Genomic DNA, 20,119 nt, shown 5'->3' on the forward strand with positions numbered 1-20,119 from the left:
GGAGTCCCCGACCGATTGAGTCCCACATCTGACTCCCCGCAGGGAGCCTGCTTCTCCCTCTGCCTCTCTCTGTGTGTCTCTCATGAATAAATAAAATCTTTTTTAAAAAGTTATCTTTAAGAAATCCTCTCTTGACTCCACCTCCCCTCCAAATATTGCTCTTTTATTCTACTCCTTTTGAGAGTAAAATTTCTCAAAGGAGTTGTCTATAGCCCTGTCTGCATTTGCTTTCCTCCTGCTCTTTCTTGAACTTGTTCCAGTCAGGCCATTGTTTCCACCAGTCCTCTGAATTAATTCCCTCTTCTCAGGGTCTCCAGTGACCTCAAGGGTACCAAGTCAGTGGGGATTTCTCAGCTGTCCTTTTACCCTGCCTGGGAGTAGCACTGGTTCAGGTGCCTTTCGCTTGCCCCTGGCTTCAGACCTCCTTGTGCCACTGGCTATTCCTTCTCCACCTCCTTTGGCAGCTCCGCATCTGCCTCCTAACATGACCATGAGATGTTCTGTTCCCTGACTACATTCATTCACTGGGATTCCATCTCGTCCTGTGACTATCAATAACACCTATATGCTAAGGACTCCCAAGTTACATGCCCAGTCTTGACCTCTCTCCCAAAATTCCAGGCTCTGATATCCGACATCCTATCCAACCTCTGTGTAGAGGTCTAGATATCTCGATTCATTATATCCTAATTTAAACCTGTGATTTTCCACCTCCCTAACTTCTTCCTCACCTTAGTAAATGGCATCACCATTCATCCATCCATCTGATCCAGCATCAACTATAACATTATCTTTCCCTTCTCTGTTCTACCCTAGATTCTGCAAATTCTACCTAGAGAATATGTTCCATATCTGGTCACTGCTGTAAACTTGTCTCAGCCATTTGTCTTGTGGCTGGACACCTTAACAGTCTCCTAAAAGATCTTCCTCCTTCCACCCTTACCTAATCCAGAGTCCATGCAGCAGCTAAGGTGATATTTTTAAAGCGGAGATCACACCACGTCACCGTCAGCTTTTAGCATTCCAGTGGGCTCATGTTGCACTTGAAATAAAACTAAGGTCCTTAAGATGTACATGACATTAATAAGCTGGATCTACTTCCTACCACTCTCCTCCTTGCTCACTCTACTCCAGTCACTCTGGCCTCCTTGCTGTTCCTGCCTCAGGGACTTTGCAGTTGTAGCTCCTTCTGCTTGGAAGAGTTTCCCCTGATATCTGAACAACATGCTCTCTCACTTTATTCAAGTGTTGCCTCCTCCAAGGGGCCTTCCCTGATCATCCTATCTAAAACAATAGCCCCTTGACACGTCACTCACATTGGGCACTTAGTCTCTTACCCTGCTTTATTTTTCCCTGTAGCACTTACCACCATCTGACATATCAGGTGCTTGTTTCTTCATTGTCTTTTGTCCTCATTAGAATGTCAGTCCCATTAGAGCAGGGACTTGTCTGTCTTGTCCGCCATTTCCCCAGTGCCTGTACACAGTGGATGTGAATGACAGATGAAGGGAGGATGGAGAAAGTGAAACAGCAAATGAGTAAGGAACAAGTGGCAGCCTGAGGATCCTGGCAGTCCTCCAGCAGATGACCCTAGGGTCCCATTCCTTGGCTTGTGCAAGGCTCAGTCTTGAATGAAGCCACCGATGTACCCTGAAACAGCAGCCCAAGGGGAGGAATAGGCCCCAGGCTAGGACACAGTGCCCTCTAGTGTCCACAACACCTGCACCTCCAGGATGAGGCCCTAGAATCCTGGAGATTTGCAGACTTTCTCTCTCTCTCTCTTTTTTTTTTTTTTTTTTTTTTAAGATTTTATTTATTTATTCATGACAGACACACTCACACAGAGAGAGAGAGGGATCCCTGGGTGGCGCAGTGGTTTGGCGCCTGCCTTTGGCCCAGGGCGCAATCCTGGAGACCCGGGATCGAATCCCACGTCGGGCTCCCGGTGCATGGAGCCTGCTTCTCCCTCTGCCTATGTCTCTGCCTCTCTCTCTCTCTGTGACTATCATAAAAAAAAAAAAAAAAAAAAAAAACCAGAGAGAGAGAGAGAGAGGCAGAGACACAGGCAGAGGGAGAAGCAGGCTCCATGCAGGGAGCCTTACGTGGGACTCTATCCTGGGTTTCCAAGATCACACCCCAGGCTGAGGGCAGTACTAAACCGCTGGGTCACCGAGGCTGCCCCGCAGACTTTCTCTTTTATAGGCTGATTGGAATCTCACAAAAACTGCCATAAACCAAAGGGGGTTAGATCTGTAATACAAAAGCATACCAGACCAGAGACCTGGAGTCCTAGGTTCCAGTTCTGGCCATGACCCTAATTCTCTGGGTGACCTTCAGTGTGTCCTGGGATTTACTGGGCTGTGAAGGGCTGGCTTGCCCTGTGGGGTAGTGGGGTCCTTGCTGCAGCCAACCTGTCTGGGGAGCCTCCTGATCTCAGCTTGCTTTATGGCAGGCAGCCAGCCTGACAGATCACGGGAAGACTCTCCCTGTCATAGAGAAGACACTCCCCCGCTTAAGTGGAGCCAAAATCTACCTTCCCATGACTCTAACAACAACATCCATTCAGACTTTTCTCTCTGTGGTCAGCAATGCACAGAAACCCACTGCCCACAACCTCCTTTCACACATTGCATTTGGAAAAGTCTTTCAGACCTCCAGAAGTCTAGTGGTGCAGTTGGATTCTTAAATCTGGAGTTCAGGAAGACAGGTCTGTGCAGAGATATACCTTTGGGAGTTGTGAGCATTTAGATGGTCTGTGAGATCTGGAGACAGAATTGCCTCGCTTAGGGCAATGGTTCTCCACCTTGGACTCATGCCAGAATCATCTGGGAGATTGAAAAACTGGACACTGGTGCCCAGGCCTCACCTAGACCATTGAAATCTCAGCCCTTGAGTGCAGGCCCAGGTGTGAGCATTTTTAAAAAAGCTCCAGGTGATTCTGTGTGGAGCCAGGGTTGAGCTGCACTGTGTCTGAAGCCAGAGCCCCAGGCAGAACTCTAGCAGGCAAGGAGCCAGCAGAAGCTGGAAAGGAGAGATTCGTGAGGAGGGAGGAAAATCAGGTGAAGATGGTGTTTTAAGAAGGGATGTCAAGCACTGCTGAGAAGTTGGGGGGCCATGTTGCTTTTGTTTTGGGGACGAAGCAAGTTGATGATCCCAATAAGAGCGGATCAGTGGGGACCATGGGGAGACTTGAGTTGGCTAAAGGGAGAGTAGGAGAAAGTGGAAATGAAAGCAATCAATGACTCTTTTGAGGAGTTTCACTGTGATGAGGAAAAGGGAACAGGGAGGTGGCTGAAGCAGGAGAGGTCAAAAGTTTCCTTTAAAGATGTGAAATTGGGAGGCTGGGGAGCCCTCAGGTGGTTAAGCATCTCCTTTTGGCGCAGGTTATGATCCCGGGATTCTGGGATCGAGCCCCTGCATCATCTGGGCTCCCTGCTCAGCGGGGAGTCTGCTTCTCCCTCTCCCCCTGCTTGTGCTCTCTCGCTCTCCATCAAATAAATAAAATCTTAAAAAAGAAAAAATAGATGTGAAATTATGGAGCATGTTTGCATGCTGCTGGAAAGGATGATGGTGGTGGGATTTATGGGCTGAGGGGAGGGGATGGCTCAGTTTGCTAAGCTGGGAGAGGCACTGGGGTCAGGGCTTGCCGGCTGTGGAGCAGACACTTCTGTCATTGTCTGGCTGGAGGGAGACAGTGTGGCTGCTGGTGTACTAGTCAGTGAAGTGGTGGTAGGAGGTTGTGGGTGTTCACTTCTGTCAGCTGTGATTTCTCCAGGATTTCTTTGAGATGAGAACGGGTAGGGATGGAGAGGAGAAAGTGAGAAGGTCTTGGGAAGGGAAAAACCCACTCTGGGATGTAGGGTCTCTTGGGAGAGACTGTTTATCTGAGCTTTAAGATCACAGCATGAGAGAATATGGTCAGCCTAGTTATGTGAAGTTCTCTGGGCATGGCCGTTGCCAGGGTGCAGGCATGGAGGGGAGCTGGGTTCACCCGAGGCTGAGCACTTTGCCAGACAGATAAGACAGAAGAAGAGAGGAACATCAGGGGGTTGCTCCATTGGTGGGGCAAAGAATCGAAGTCAGACAAGGATGGTATGGCAGACAGCAACTGCACCGATGGGAAGGAAAGGGTCATGGAGGTCAGTGTAGCTGAGGTGGAACTTTATGGGCCAGCTAGAGGAAGTAGGCTGGAAGGAATAAAGGAATAATTCACCTGGCCAGAGGTGAATGCTTGGAAATAAGATGGTAAAAAAAAAAAGGGGGGGGGGAATAAGATGGTGAAGACGGAGTGGCACTGTCATAAAGAGGTTCAGGATGTGCTATTGGCATGGACCGCTAAGGCAGACTCGTGGTCAAGGGGCTGGGGGCAAGATTCCTGGGGGCATGATGTTTCTGTGCATGGAGGCCTCAGGGATGGTTGCAGGACTACCACGAGGGCACTACAGTCTTCAAGAGACTTGCTTTATCTCCCTCTGGAATGTGAGGTCCTCGAGAACAGAACCTCAGTCTTATGGGGTACCAGGGTGGCTGTGTGGGTTCAGCACCCAACTCTTGATTTCTGCTCAAGTCCTGATCTCAGGGTCACAAGATCCAGCCCTGAGTTGGGGCAGCTGAGCCTGGAGCCTGCTGAGGATTCTCTGTCTCCCTCTCCCTCTGCCCATCTACCACCCTGCTCACATGCACTTTCTCTAAAAAACAACCAAACAAAACAAAACACAAAAACAAAAGGACCTTGCTCTCTTGAATATGGCTGTGTCCCCAGTGCCTGGCACAAAGCAGGCATGCAGTAAAACTCTAAGGAATGCCTGGTGGGGGGATCCCTGGGTGGCGCAGCAGTTTGGTGCCTGCCTTTGGCCCAGGGCACGATCCTCGAGACCCGGGATCAAATCCCAAATCGGGCTCCCGGTGCATGGAGCCTGCTTCTCCCTCTGCCTATGTCTCTGCCTCTCTCTCTCTCTATGACTATCATAAATAAATAAAATTTAAAAAAAAAAAAAAAGGAATGCCTGGTGGGTAATTTGACTTCTGTCCTTGGCAGTTGAGGAGACTGAGGTCTGAGGTTCTCCAGAACTGTCTACACATTTAGAACTGTCTACACATTTTTTTTTAAAAGATTTTATTTATTTATTCATGAGAGACAGAGAGAGAGAGAGAGAGAGAGAGAGAGAGAGAGAGAGAGAGAGGCAGAGACACAGGCAGAGGGAGAAGCAGGCTCCATGCAGGGAGCCCGACGTGGGACTCGATCCCGGGTCTCCAGGGTCAGGCCCTGCCTGGGCTGAAGGCGGCGCTAAACCACTGAGCCATCCGGGCTGCCCCCTGTCTACACATTTTTGAGCCTTAGTGGGGAGCAGGTGTTTTGGTGGGGCAAATCTTTGAAGTCCCTTCCACCTACCCCTTTCCCCATCCACCCACCCACTACCTCCTCCCCAACTCAGGCTACTTGGTCTCCAGTTGGGCCCCCTCAAATTTGTTTTCCACACTGCTCTTAACATAATCTCTCTCTCTGCTGAGGATGAGACTAAGCTCGTTCACTGCAGGATGGTCAGACCCTCATGCTTGGCCACCAACTCCCTGTCAGCCCCTGGGTGTCCTCTGTGACCATGCTTTTCCATTCATCTCTGGGCCAGTGCATAACCCACTGTCAGCCAGGGAAGACCTGGAGCTTGCTGCCCACCTGGTAAGGCCCTGCCTACCCTTCACACTTAATTCAGAGGGCACCTCATTCATTGGCGAGCCCAATTTTCCCTCCTGCTTTATCGTCCCAGTCGTTTTTGTTGCACAGGACTACATGGGTCATAATGACCTGCATCCCACCCATCTGTGCAAGTGGACTTGAGCACATGAGTCACAGAGGTCAAATCCAGGCTGTGTGTGTTCCCAGAACCCAGTACAGGGCACTGATGTTTGCTACAATGCACGTGAGTGAAGGTGTGTGTCTGTGTGATCGGTGAGTGCCACTGCGAAGAGCTGAAGTGAGAAGCTATATACTGTGAGCTACAAGATGGAACCAAGAGCAGAGCTGGGAGGTTTTATTACCAGCAAATCTGTACACTGTACACTGAGGGGCTGGCAGGATACACGAGAGGTCCTCCCCAGCCTGCTTGCCTCATCCCCACAGGCCAGAGTGGATGTGGGGGTGTGTTCTGGATGTCCATTGTTTGCCCTGGACCAGGGACAGCAGAGCACCTTTCTCTCCTGCTGTCGCAGAGCCATCAAGGGCTTTCATGGCCGGTCACAGGGGGCAGGGCCCTTTTTCCGCTCTCGGCTCAACAGCGTCACCAGCTTGGCCTTGAAGCCTGAGTGAACACTGGGACGACTGGAGGCCCCAGCTTCATCACTGTCGCCCAGCTCCAGTTCCAGCAGCCGCCGGTACTGGGCCTCCAGGCTGCTGTCTTGGGTGGGGCCAGGCCAGCCCAGGTCCTCACTGTTGTGGTAGATAGGGCTGGCAAGGGGGCTGCGGTGGCTGGGACCCTCCTGCTCGGGGTCCCTATCCCTGGGCAGCATGGGGCCTGTCTCCAGCATGCCTAGGTTCTCATAGAGGTGCTCGGCATTGCTTGGGGGCCCACTGGCCCGTTTGCACACTGATGCATAGAGCCCAGATGGTGGCTCATCTTGGGGTGCTGGGCTCAGCAGTAGGGGCAGGCTCTGGGGGCCGGGCTCAGCCAGGTGCACCCTGCGGGAGCTTTGTAACTCAAGGCCTGGGGGCGCCTCCCGCAGCTCTCCTGGTGGGTCCAGGGAGGGCAGGGAGATGGCTCGAGGCAGAGGACAGGGCCGGGGGCCAGCCAGCTCTGGCAGCCTTTCCCGCTGGCGGGCAATGGCAGCGGCCACAGCCCTGCACAGGTCGAGGGCTCGGGGGCTGCTGAAGGCGAAGAGACCCTCACCCGAGTCACAGCGGCGTCCAGCTTCAAAGGAGAACATGCCCTGGACACAGGGTTGGGGTGGTATGGGTGGGTTAGTGGCGGAGGGACCTGGGCACCCCTCAACCTGCTACCCTCCCAAGCAGGGCCAGCAGAATAGGGTGGCTGCCCGGCACCTCACCTTGTCAGAGCCGAACTTGCGCAGGAAGTGGTAGGGCCAGGTGTAGAGGGCCTGGGGGTTGGAGGGCTCCCTCAGCTGGATAGCGTCTTGGCCTAGCACTAGAAGGTGGGGCCCCTTCAACTGGCAGCGGGTGGCAGCCTCGGTCCTCTGCACCACCACTGGAAACTCACCCACTGTAGGCAGGAGGGTGGCAAGGGCATCAGGTATAGCCACGTGGGTTCCCCACAGGTCCCAGCCCTGGCTGCAGGATGGCTGAGGCTGCCCCTGCACCTCTCTGACTCACCTTCCTGCCAGGAGGAGTAGATGGAATTCTCTTCCATGGGGACCAAGCCCCTCTTGGAAGCTTCTATCTCCCCTGGTCCCGAGGAACACTCCCCTGAGCCCTGGAGAATGAAACAAGGTCAGAAGTTAGAGCCCTCACCCTCATTCCTCTTTCCACATCCTGTCCCCGGGGCCAGTAACCTAGGACTCCAGGACAAGCAAGGACATCCAGAGACCTGGGTGCCACTGCCAGTTCTGCCTGTGACACACTGCATGACCCTGGGCACCCCTCTGTTTCCCCACCTGCAAACCCCCAGGCTCCCCATTGAGGGTGCCATGAGTTGTAAAGTAGGGGCACATAAGAGGACAAGCCCTTTGCATGTGTGCTTGGCCAGGGGCTATGCCTGCCGGTGTGTGTCCCTAATAGCTTGGAGTGATAGAGGGGTGGGACCCGTGTGAGTGAACGGCTACTCCATCCAGGCCTCTTTCACCATCTCCCCTTCTCAGCCCCTCATCCCCTCACATTCTCTGAGCTCTGACTATCAGCACTTCCACCACAACCATGTTGGCCCATGGTAGTATGGCCAGGGTCACGTGCAACAGCTTCCTCACTGGTCTCCTTGTTCTTTTGCTCCTGTCCATTTCCTTTTTTTTTTTTTTAATGTAAAATACTGTGGTAAAATACACAATGTAAAATTTACCATTTAACCCATTTGAAAGTATACAATTTAGTGGTTTTAGTATAATCACAAGATTGTGCAATGGTCACCTTTATCTAGTTCCAGAATTAAAAAAAAAAAAAAAATATATATATGTATATATTCATTCAGAGAGAGAGAGAGAGAGGGGATCTCCGGGTGGTTCAGCAGTTTGGTGCCTGCTGTCGACCCAGGGCGTGGTCCTGGAGTCCCGGGATCCAGTCCCACGTCGGGCTCCCTGCATGGAACCTGCTTCTTCCCCTGCCTGTGTCTCTGCTTCTCTCTCTCTGTGTCTCTCATGAATAAATAAATAAAATCTTAAAAAAAAAAAGAGAGAGAGAGAAAGAGAGAGAGAGGCAGAGACAAAGGCAGAGGGAGAAGCAGGCTCCATGCAGGGAGCCCAACATGGGACTTGATCCCTGGTCTCCAGGATCACACTCCGGGCTGCAGGCGGCGCTAAACTGCTGCGCCACCGGGCCTGCTCTAGTTCCAGAATTTTTCAAAAATTTATTTATTTATTTATTTATTTATTTATTTATTTATTTATTTATTTATGATAGAGAGAGCACAAGCGGGGGGAGGGGCAGAGGGAGAAGCCTACTTCCTGCCTGCTGAGCAGGTAGCCTGACATGCAGGGTTCAGGGCTCCATCCCAGGACCCGGGGATCATGACCTGAGCCAAAGGCAGACACTTAACCAACTGAGCCACCCAGGGGCCCCTAGTTCCAGAATTTTTTTTTTTTTTTATCATTCCACATTAAAATCCATCAGCAGTCACTACCCACTCCCCCTTCTCCTAGCCCCTGGCAGCCACTAAGCTGCTTTCCCTATAGATTTGCCTATTCTGGGTGTTTCACATAAATAGAATCACACAAATATATGGTCTTTTGTGTATGGCTCCTTTTAATTAGCATGATGTTCTCCAGGTTCATTAATGGTGTTAGCATGTATCAGTACCTCATTTTTTTTTTTTATGGTCAGGTAATATTCTTTTGTATGGATAGAATACATTTGGTGTAACCATTCATCAGTTAATAGCACCTGTGAGTCATTGTGATTAATGCTGCTCTGAGCATTCTCATACAAGCTCTGTTTGAACACCTGTTTCAATTCTCTTGGGTATACACCTACCAGTGGAATTGCTGGGTCATATGGTAACTCTATGTTTAACTTTTTGAGGAACTAGGCTCATTTCCTTTTGGTCCATAATAGACTCTATGAAGCTTTATTTTTTTATCTTATTTTTCAAAGATTTTTATTTATTCATTCATGAGAGACACAGGCAGAGGGAGAAGCAGGCTCCACGCAGGGAGCCCAATGTGGGACTTGATCCCAGGACTCCAGGATCTCGCCCTGGGCTGAAGGCAGGCGCTAAATCACTGAGCCACCCAGGAATCCCTCTATGAAGCTTTAAAGCTTTCAGTCCCTGGCTCCCAAAAACCTCCTCCAAAGGCTTCTCCTCTCAGAATAAGACCCCAAACTCCACATGCGGCCCAAAGTAGTTTCAGCTGGTTCCCACCAAACTCTCCAACTTTGCCTCCTCCTAGGCTCCCTCCCCAATCCTTACCCTCCAGGCATGGTGGCCTTTCCACCTCTTTGATATACCAAACATTTCCCTGCTTCAGGGAAAGGCCTTTGCCCTTGCTACTCCATCCGTTCAGGACATTCCTCAGGCCTCAGTGTCTGGATCACCCTTGCCTCAGATCTTTGCTTGGTGAGTTCTTATTTGTCCTTGAGGACTTGGGCTTACTGCCCCCTCCGAAAAGGCCTTCCTATCTAACAACCCACCATTCATTCCTGGTCCCACCAGCCTTTCATTTTCTCCACAGCATGAATGGCCATGTGAGATTCATTCTGTGGATTTAGGGGGCTATTTCCTTAGGCTTGTGGGTCCTTGGCAGGTACTAGCTGAGTGCCAGGATGTGAGTGACCATGGAGATGAACAAGGTGGGGGTATCAGGTAGTCCACTTCTGGCCCCGGATGCCCTGCCCAACCGCCTTATGCTCACCTGGAAGGCCAGCTGGCAGATGGGGCCCATCCATTCCTGGCGATGCTGGGCAGCCAGTAAGTGGCTTCGCTCTGTGGTGGTGAGCAGGAAGGCACAAGTATCTTTGGGGCAGCTCTCACCATCAGCAGGCAGCACAGACACACAGTCAGCCAGGCGGATGACCCGCCGTTCGCCACGCCGGGAGGGTCCTGCAGACCTGTCGCCTGCTGGCCCCAGGCCACCATCCCGGACATCCCAGCTCTCCAGCCGTGCCACACCTGATGGTCCTCCTGCATACAGAAGACCCCATACCTTCCGCCAGGACTTCTGTGGGAGGTGAAGATGGGGGAAAAGACCCTTGAGTGGCAGTTCTCCCTGTAGCTCAGCTCAGCACAAACTGCTCAGCAAATGTTCCTGGCCACTCAGGCTGGCCTCTGCTTCCCTCAGATCCTCAGGGCCGCAGAGAAGGAGGCCTTGCCAAGGTCAGACCAGCAGGGGGAAGAGTCTGTGCTTGGGTCCAGGCAGCTGTGGGTTCAAATCCACCCCACCAATTGCCTGTGACCTCCAGGAGCACTAGTACCCCCATCTCAAAAAACTAAGAGTACACAAAGTTGGGGCTTCTCCTGGATTATGTCTCTGAAGTATCTAGGAGTTACAGCAGACCACCTGATACTATCATTATGTTGGTGCCCCTACTCCCTTCCTCACCAAAGAACAGGTCCCTTTGGACCATGGGACAAGGACTGAGCCAGGAAGGAGGCCTCAGTCTCATGATGGCAAGGAAGGAAACATGCAAATAGCATAAAGCAAAGGAAATAGACTGTTTATCTCCCTGGGCAGCAGCTGCAGCTGAGCTATGAGGGTGCAGGGCCTCCTGCCTGGGGAGACGTAAACTCCCCAACTACGTCCCATAACAGGGCTATAGGGACTGAGCCCTCCTATGTGGGGTGGGGTCGGAGGGATCCTCCAACTAAGCCTCCAGCCTTCTCTACAGGGGCCTTGGTGCCTCTACAACATGGGGCGGAAGGCTATCAGGTCAGTCAGCTTCTCAGCTCAGCCCTGCCCCAAGGTTTGGATTCTTAGATCCTCCCCACTCTTGGCTTCCCCATCCTTGAACAGGGCTGGCTCTCATAAAGGCCCACTCAGCCCAACCCACTCAAGCTGAGAATGGGGCTCTGTTCTATTCCCCAGCACCTTGGTTGGGTCACCCACCCTGACTCCCTTCCCCATTCTCCCAGGTCTTGGTGGGCTGAGGCTGGGCCAGAGGCCTACCGCCCTGGGCAGCTGCTGGGCAGCCAGGGTCCCCACCTTGCCGAACTTGACGTGCTGTTGGTAGAGGATGCCGTCCTTGATGGGAGTCTCCAGAGGCTCCATGGCCGCTGCCAGGCCTCAGGACTGCCACTCTGAGGGCCTGAGGAGACTGGTGACAGGCCAGAGGGGAACTCCTCACACTTCCCCTTCTGGCCACTTCCCCCTCCCTCTGTTCAGAGGCAGCTGCAGGGCTGGGGGGAGGGGAGTCCGTCTTCAGTAAAGGAGGTAGGATAGGGGGTGGGGACGTCACATATACCTTCCTCTGGGTCCCGCAGGCCCGATGTGCTCACGTGGGCCTGGCAGGGGCCTCAGACTACTGGAGAGAAGATGACCTAGGCCTGTACCTGGGTCAGCTGACTGTGAGTCATATGCTCTGATCTCTCTTCTGTGCAGGGCAGCTGTACACCCCAGCACCTGATATTCCCACAGCCCCGTCCCTGCCCCAGGACCCCCCTCTAGCCAGACTGGCCAGTTCCTTGCTTTTTCTCTTGAGCCTCAGTCCCGCTCTGCTTATTTTAGAACTGTTTCTAATATTCACTTGGTCCCATCTTTACATCCCTGTTCATTATTTCCCCTTTGAATCACTGTCCCACTGTGGTCCTTTCAACCGAGCCCAAACCAACCCATCTCTCCCCTTCCCAAGCCTTTCCCGACTGCCCCCCTGCGCTGGGGCATAGCCTGGGCTCCTCAGCGTGGCACCCAAGGTGCCCTGTTCCGGTCTCCAACTGCCTCAGCCCAGTGCCTCCAGGGAACCCCTTACCACTGTTCAACTTGATCGCTGGGCTGCCTCTAATCCTGGGAGGTCCACTTTCTCACTTTTGCTGAGCACAAGGGCCCAACCAGTGAACTCCGGTTCTCGCAGCACAGCCCGGTCATGTATGGGTGGCATGCCCCCAGTGGGTCCTGGAGAGCTCACATGCTCTTTTTAAACTGCTTGTTGCCAGGCATCTTTTTTTGCCTCACCTTGCTAGAGGCTACTATTGGGGCTATGAGTCTGAATTCTGGGGACAGCCTCATGTCACTCATTCAATGCTGCTTTTACAAAAGCATGGGTAACCAGCTGAGTAATACCATTTAGGGTCACATGTGGGGTGTCAGCAGAAAATCTTTTCCAAGGGCCTGTCCACCTGGCTTTGTGTCCATTGCAGCCTGAGCAGCCTTGAGCTCCAGTATTAGGACACCCTGTCCTTTGCATTCTCATTGCATTTCAATGATGAGGAAATCAAGGCTCAGAAACATTAAGTAACTTGCCTAAGGCCAAACACAAAGTGACAAACTGTGACTTGAGCAATGGCTGTCCTGCTGGGATAGAGCATGTGGTCTTGCAGACCAAGTGCTGCTAGTGGCTCTTCCTCTGCCTGTGCCTCGCCAGATGCTGACATCCTACTACATTTGCCAGGAGTCTCCTGCTGCCACCCCCAATTATTCCTATCTCCTGTCTCTCCCACTTACCTAGGAGCTTCCCAACAGGTGTTTGCCTGGATTGCTTGGATCCTGCGCCCAGCAGGGAGCTGGACACAGAGTGAGGTCAGTGAGTGCTAGTGGCCTGAATAGCAGTCCTGTGGCGCCTGCTGGCCTCTCAGCAAGGGGAATAGAGGATTCTCTACTGGGAGTCTGTGGGCTGTGGGCAGTGTGCACTGGCAAATGGGCAGGGGGGGGCTGAGGCAGGAAGTCGCCTCCCAAGGGGCCCCAGGAGCTTCATACAACAGACAGGAAGGGGGAGGCTGGGGCAAGGTTGGAGATTATAAGAGCCAACCAGAGACCAGAAAACCCAACCATTTCCCCTTGGCCCACCAATGCAGTCTCTCCTTTAGTCACAAATACAGCTAGCCCAGAGGACATACCCAGAGTTCCCAGCAGGGGGCCCCAGCTACATGGCCCTTCCTACAACTAAGACCAGCAGGCCCAGTGTTGGCAGTGGTGGTGGGAGATACTAGTTCCCTGAGTTAGAGGGGCTATGGAGGTCAGAGGGTGAGAGCTGCCCAGAAAGCAGGGATCAGGCAGCGAAACACAGAGGCAAGGGCTGGGCTGAGACCAGGGGCTTGTGCTTTAATGATAGCCTGGGGTAAAGGGGAACAAAAATAGTAATTCTGGGGGACACAGGGAGCAGGCAGCCAGGCCCAGCCTGGCCCAGCCCAGGCCAGCTGGGCCAAGGATACTGGCTTTTTGTCCAGGGGGCTGGTGTATGTGGTTGGTAGCTGGAGACTGAAGCCTCTCAGAGACAAGGGACGATGGATGGCTCAGAAGTCCATGGAGCTGTGGGCCAGGTAGTCCTTGCGGCCGATGTTGCTGACCTGCTTGGTCTGCATAGCCTCGAGTTTGGGGCAGTCAGTGATTCGATGGCCCAGGCCCCCACAGAAGGCACAGCCACGCTCTCCTGGGGACACAAGGATGAGAGTCCGTGTGATTGCAGGCACCACACCCCAGACTTTGGTTTCCCATTAGATCCCTCCCCCAAGTCCTATGATGTGCAGCATGGACCTGTTTTGTGGTGTTCCCCCTAACACCCCCACTGGACCAGCGTCTCCCGGCCCACAGTCACCTCCAATGTCCAGCATGGACTCATCCCCGCAGTGCAGCACTTGTAGCACAGGAGGCACCTTCTGCTTAGCCTCCAGCAGCAGGGCTTTGAGGTCCATCAGCACCGACTCATCTGTGGGGGTATTAGGGAACCATCAGGCCCGACTCTGTGGCCTGCAGCCAGGACCTGGGTAGCCACAGGCAGAGGACCCAGGGAACAGCTGAGGTGGCCCTGATGGCAGCCTTACCACAGGCCTTGTTGATGAAAGTGGTTGCGATGCCTGTGTTTCCTGAGCGCCCAGTACGGCCGATACGATGCACTGCAGAGAGGAATAGAGCCTCTGGCCTACTGTCCAGGGTCTGGGGGCCTAGCCCACACCCTTGACCCCGAGCTCCCCACCGTAGTTCTCGATCTCCTCAGGCATGTCATAATTTATGACATGCTGGATGGCAGGGAAGTCCAGGCCCTTGGAGGCTACGTCTGTGGCCACCAGGACATCCTTCTTGCCCTCCCGGAATGCCTCGATGGCTTTTGTCCGTTCCTCCTGGTCTGTGGAGGGTTAGGCAGGAGCTGTTAGAGTAACAGGAGACTGGGGAGTAGTGGCAGGCCCACTGGGCAGGGAAAGGGATTAGGTGAGGGGAAGCAATGGCAACAAAACCTATGCCTAGGAATGCACTAACCCCTGACCTTTGCCCCCATGGATGGCCACTGCCTCGACCCCTTTCAGCAGCAGGTATTCGTGGATAGCATCGACATCTGCCTTCTTCTCTGCAAAGATGAGCACCTGTCCAAGTAGGCCAGCTTCAGTCATGAGGGCGGACTCCAACCCGGCATGCCCGACCTTCTCTCCAGCATGTTGCGCCCACCACCCCCTCTCCCTTATCCCAGGGGTCCTAGGCCAGGCTGGCTGGCTGCACTTACGGGTGGGGGTGTTTTCTGTAGGCACTCAAGCAGGTATACCATCTTGGCCTCTTCCTTAACATATTCCACCTCCTGCCACCACAGGGATCAGGTCAGGTGGGCCTTGAATGGGCTCACCAGCCATGGCTCAGTCATAGCGCCTGGGCCCCCAATCCTGGCCGGTAGGATACCGGAAGCTTCCTGCTATAAAGGGCTGGCTGCCCTAAGAATGCTTCCTGCTAAGGGCTGGGGCTTTGAATGAAACCCTCGGTGCCCACAAGGTGGCCCCTCAAGCCTACTCCAAGAGTTTTTATGAGATCTAGCCAGATCCAACCCTCACGAGACTCTACTCATCAGGAACGCTTGCCCACCTGGATGACATCCAGGCTGGCGGCCCCAGCACGCCCCACGTTGATTGTGACAGGCTTTACTAGGGCACTCTTGGCAAAGTTCTGAATTTTCTTAGGCATGGTGGCACTGAAGAGCAGGGTCTGACGCTGGCCCTGAGGAAGAGAGGGCTAGAACTGAGGGCAGGTAAGGCCTGGGAAGGCCAAGTAGCTGGGATGAAGCCCCCCAGTGCAGGGCCAATAGGTGGGTAGTGCCAGGCCTCAGGGCCTGCCATGGTTGAATGTTTTGTGCTGGGGGCAGGGAGGCCCCAGCCAGGCTGGGATGGGCACCTTGAAGTAGGAGAAGATGGTGCGGATGTCGCCCTCGAAACCCATGTCAATCATGCGGTCAGCTTCATCCAGAGCCAGGTAGCGGCAGATATCTAGGCTGACCATCTTCTTCTGCAGCAGATCCATGAGGCGCCCAGGGGTGGCCACCATCATGTGTACACCACTGGGGATCAAGAAGAGGCCCTGAGATCAGGGCTACCTGCCCATCCCTGCACTTAAGGGTTGGCATTCTGCTCATTTTGCCCTCTGGCCTCCTTCCTCTCTCCTTATCACTTCTATCACCCTCCCCTACTTGCAAAACACAGCTCTTCTGGAAGAGGCTGCAGTCTTCCAGAGCTCCTCCCCAGCAATGATCATCTCTGCCTAGCACACCTTTCCCTCTTCGAGGTCATTCCCCTTGCCCCCAAGGAGGGCTGTCCTGATCTCCAGATAGGCCACAGTTGGTGCTCTCACAGCTCCCTCTGTAGGTGTTGAAGGGTTCGCTTTTCTGGTAGGCTAAATTAATCTTTTCTGTATCTGAATTGTCCCTGAGACCAGGAATGCCTTGGAAAGAAGAACCTGCGTCTGGTCTGTCCATGACCTCAGAGCCTGGTCTAGGGCAGTGTCTCCTTGGCACTGTCTCCTGGGGACTGTACCAGGTGGAAAGGCCATGGATCCAGCCCTGCCCTAGTGCCTCAGCCTCCATAATGGGCCACACGGAATGACCCTGACCTTCCTGGACGCCCTGGGTCCCCCAACTCTGTCTTTTGCCAGGAATGTCCTGACCCATGACCTCCCAGATGACCTCATTCCATCTGCTGTGCTCCCACAGTACATTACCACAGCCTTCTGTCCCACCCCAACTGATTAGATGAGGAACTCCTTGAAGACAAGGGGTCCACAGAGGTCTTCTGTAAGGGTCTTAGGAGTAGCTAAAACAAAGCCTGTCTAGGGGCTCTGGAGAAGCCCACAGGGTAGGGGTGCTTGTGCTCACTGTCGAATGGTTTCCATCTGCTCTTTGACAGACATGCCCCCGATGCAAAGAGCGCAGCGCAGGAGTGGGGAGCTGTCCTCTTGCAGTAGGCGGCAGTAATACTCCAGGATACCATGGGTCTGCCGGGCGAGCTCCCGCTGTAGGCACAGGGCAGAGGTTGGCACCAGAAAGCAGTCCTGTCTCTGCCCTGCCCTCAACCATGATCTATCTTACTGAGGGGCATATGATGAGTCCGTAGGGCCCTTCACGCTTGGAGAAAGGTAATCTCTTTTCTTGTTCCAAGCAGAACATGATGACAGGCAATGTGAACACCAGGGTCTTCCCTGAACCCGTGAAGGCGATACCTATCATGTCACGGCCAGATAGACTGTTGGAGAGAACAGGCCTGAGGATCAGGTTCAGTAGAATGTAGAGAATGAGTCTCCAGATGGACACCTAGTGATTGCTCTTCCCTATCACCTCCCTCTTCAGGGCCCCCAGGTCCATACTCACATGGTGGGGATGCCCTGGATCTGAATGGGTGTTGGATGGTGGATGCCTTTCTTCTTCAGGCCTCTCAGGATGGCTAAGGAAAACAACTTCAGTATCATCCTTGTGTCTCACAGATAGTTTATCAGGTTTGTAGAACTGTAACATTACCACTACCCTCTTCAAGTTACCCCACAGAAAGAGAGAGAAAAATACTTGTCCAAGACCTAGCATAAGAAGAGGCAGGGTTTGCACCCAGGTCTGTTTAAGGCCAATGTCACCTGCCCACTGAAGCTCCCTAATGGCAGAAGATAGAGAACAGATACATTTGGGGCAACTGAAATTCAAACCTAAATCCCTCTATTTCTACTGGCTAGACCCATCACTGCAGATGCTGAGCTCAGTGGGGGGCTGGGACACAACCTCACAGTTGTTTGACTACCAAAGTTCCCAGGTACCTGCAGGAAATTTCATTTCCTTGAAGCTCTTAATGGGTGGTGGGATACCATCTCCTTCCACCAGGATGTGGTACTTCTTCCGAACGCGTTCATGCCGCTCTTCAGACATGCTCAGGACATAACGGGGCGGTGTCCAACTGTGAGTAGGTGGTGGGGGTCAAGAGAGGCCCACAGCTGGCTCTGGGGTGTCCCTGCCAGCCTCAGCCATATACCATTCCAAGTAAAAGTGACTGCCTTCCTACAGACTGAAAAACATACCTGGTTTTGATTGGATCGTCGTATGTGATTCCCTTGGCCATTTCCTTCACTGACATCAAGGCTGAGGAGACAGATGTGGCTCAGGGCTGGGTCTTGCTTCCCAGAGCATGCCCTTCAAATTTAACTAACATGCCTGAGGTTGGGGGAGGACGCTCAGTCTACCTCCCCACCCTGCCCTGGCTATAAACATACCTCGGCCCTCAGCCACACTTTCCAGGATCTTTTCCTCTTCTTTCAGTTGCTTCTCCTTGGCAGACTCCTTGCGGGCTGAGGAAAGAAGCAAATGTCAGAGAGGCACCAGAGCACTGCACCAAGCTGAGCGTCCCCGCTGCTTTCCAGCTCACCTTCAGCCTTCTCTTTGAGGTGCTGGTGCTGATCCAGGAGGCTGACGTTGGACTGAGGGCCCAGTGGGATGTCGTCCTCATCTCCCCGGGGCTCGCTGCCGCTGTCCTGCTGCTCCTCCTCCGCAGCTCCTTTGCGCCTTCGTTGCAGTAGCTTCTGGAGCTGAGGTTCCACCAGCGCCCCTCAGAGACCACCCCAAGACACAACGAAGCATTGGGCCCAGGGGCCCTATGTCAGGATCTTGGCTTCTGGGAGAAGGACCTGCACCCTGCGACGTGGAGCTGCCCTACCCCTCAGGTCAGGGTGTTCGTCCCTCCTAGCCGCAGGGTCACGGCCCCAAGTACTGACAGCTCGCTCCACTGGTGGCCACCCCCCGCCATCCCATGCCTCATTCCTCTTCCAAACCCGGCCCTCACCAGTAGCTGCCGGCGCTGTCGCAAAGGCACGTAAGGCACGTACTCTTCGTCGTCTTCATCCTCCGTCTCGGAGCGGCTTCCGGTAGCAGTCACCTCGTCGGTGCGAGCCCGCTGCAGATATACATGAGGAAGGCTCAGGCTCCGGCTTTCACTGCCGCTGGCCACCCGCGCGGACACTGGCCTCGCTCCTACCTTCCGTTCGGGTTCCGAGTCCTCCATTCTTCGCTGCACGCATGCGCGCTCCGGTGAAACCCCGCCTCAACTTTTGAGTGAAGCCCAATCAGATGTGGAGAAGCGGAACGTGGGCGCCTAGCAACGACCTCGGAGTGCCGGATCGCGCGGAGGGACAAACTTTCCCCTGAGGCCCCGGCAGGGCGCTGTCAGAGTACCCCAGCGCGGCGGCTCGTTTGTTGCCAGGAGCGAGGGCAAGGCGTCAGCCAATGCATTATGGGACGCTGGGTGATTTGGAGCATGCGCTAAAGGCTCAAACCAAGCCTAGGGAAAGGTCGTCTCTTGAGTGGAGACCGCTGATCTGCGTCTGACGCCATCCGGCACGTGCCGGGACCGGCCAGCCGGGACTCTGCCTAGGCCTCCACGTCGGGCATGGGCGCGGGGGGTGGGGCGTGTGTGGCTTGTGGAAAAATCAATCGACTTACACCGCAGCTCTGACTGGCAAGCTCGTCAGTGTGAGACGACACAGATCCAGAATAGTTGAGGGATAAATGCGAGTGACTGTTTTTTCGCGGAGGGTCTGTGTACATACATACGGAGCGATTATTATTGTGAGTGCTACGACAGAGGTTAGAGTAGCTCACTGCCTGGGGAACCAGAGAAGGCTTTGGAGAGACGTGCCTCTGAGCTTCCAGAGGTATAGACTCTCGGAACAGGGAGTGGAGGAAAGGGAGAGCTTTCAGACTGAGCGTCCTGCAGGAGTGAGGGTCTGGCCATGTGCAAGTGCAGATTCCTCAAGGAACAAACTGATCGTGTGGCCAACTGCTATGGGGTGGTGGTGGCCAGGGCTAACGCTGGATGGGTTAGGTTGGCCCCAGAGCCTGTTTTGAGAGAGAGAGAGAGCGAGAGCGAGCGCAGGAACGAGGAGCAGAGGCAGAGAGAGAATCTCAAGCAGACTTCACACCAAGCATGGAGCCTGAGGCGGGATTCCATCTCATGACATTGAGATCATGACCTGAGCCAAAATCAAGAGTCTGAGGACTGAGTCACCCAGGCACCCATCACTAGGGACTTTTAAAGAGGAGTGATCCCTCACTACAATTTTTTCCTTCATTCATGCATTTATTATGAGCATGTACAGGGTATTGTGCACAGTGCTGAAACAGATAAAAGATGAAGAAGACACAAACCTGGCTTGTGAGTTTATGGATTAGTTGAGACAGAAATATAACGGGTCTTGAGGTTAAGGAGAAATATTCTAAGACAGATAAAGTAGTACTTTTGGAAACGTCACAAGGCAGGCAAATGGATTCTCATAGTAAGAATGGCCTTTCAACTGGAATGTGAAGGATAAGCAGGAAATGAAGGAAAGGTAATCTGCAAAGAAGGAAACATGTGAGCAGAAGTTAGGAGACCTGAGGGTGCTAGGCCTAGGAGACTGAGGTCATCTGGTGTGGCTGGAGTAAAGTGCTGGGAGGCCAGGCATGGATGGCTTTGAATACCACCCACAGGTCTTTCTCTGTAGGTAAAGCAGCTCCTTGATCAGACATGCAATTTTTGAACAATGAGGCAGAATTTTAGATACTTATGCCAGTTCAGCAGCAGGGCAGGAGCCTGGTGCAAGAGTTGAAGGGAGAGAG

At 53.5% G+C, this 20,119-nt stretch overlaps 2 protein-coding genes across 3 annotated transcripts; both read right to left on the reverse strand.

Moving 5' to 3' along the window:
- Positions 1-6,015: 6,015 nt before the first annotated feature.
- On the reverse strand, positions 6,016-12,161 carry DOK3 (docking protein 3). The gene is made up of 5 exons (XM_041749442.1): positions 11,293-12,161; positions 10,006-10,311; positions 7,322-7,421; positions 7,039-7,211; positions 6,016-6,921 (listed from the first exon to the last, which is right to left on the reverse strand). Exons 1-5 carry the CDS (start codon positions 11,356-11,358, stop codon positions 6,223-6,225), a joined length of 1,344 nt encoding a protein of 447 aa, XP_041605376.1. The 5' UTR covers positions 11,359-12,161; the 3' UTR covers positions 6,016-6,222.
- A 1,163-nt stretch (positions 12,162-13,324) lies between these two features.
- DDX41 (DEAD-box helicase 41) lies at positions 13,325-18,692 on the reverse strand. 2 transcript variants are annotated; one of them, XM_041750920.1, is made up of 17 exons: positions 18,501-18,673; positions 18,309-18,419; positions 17,895-18,054; positions 17,743-17,817; positions 17,551-17,611; positions 17,293-17,429; positions 16,859-16,931; positions 16,580-16,733; positions 16,367-16,503; positions 15,394-15,556; positions 15,088-15,219; positions 14,738-14,809; positions 14,504-14,600; positions 14,216-14,365; positions 14,064-14,135; positions 13,838-13,948; positions 13,325-13,672 (listed from the first exon to the last, which is right to left on the reverse strand). In XM_041750920.1, exons 1-17 carry the CDS (start codon positions 18,525-18,527, stop codon positions 13,536-13,538), a joined length of 1,869 nt encoding a protein of 622 aa, XP_041606854.1. In that variant the 5' UTR covers positions 18,528-18,673; the 3' UTR covers positions 13,325-13,535. The 2 variants fall into 2 exon arrangements, 1 of the variants encoding a protein (XP_041606854.1); XR_005987037.1 differs by lacking the exon at positions 13,325-13,672 and having other exon boundaries at positions 13,879-13,948; positions 14,497-14,600; positions 18,501-18,692.
- Between the last annotated feature and the right edge of the window lie 1,427 nt (positions 18,693-20,119).

Source organism: Vulpes lagopus, chromosome 3 (assembly GCF_018345385.1).
Source record: "Vulpes lagopus strain Blue_001 chromosome 3, ASM1834538v1, whole genome shotgun sequence".
Taxonomy (NCBI): Eukaryota; Metazoa; Chordata; class Mammalia; order Carnivora; family Canidae; genus Vulpes; species Vulpes lagopus.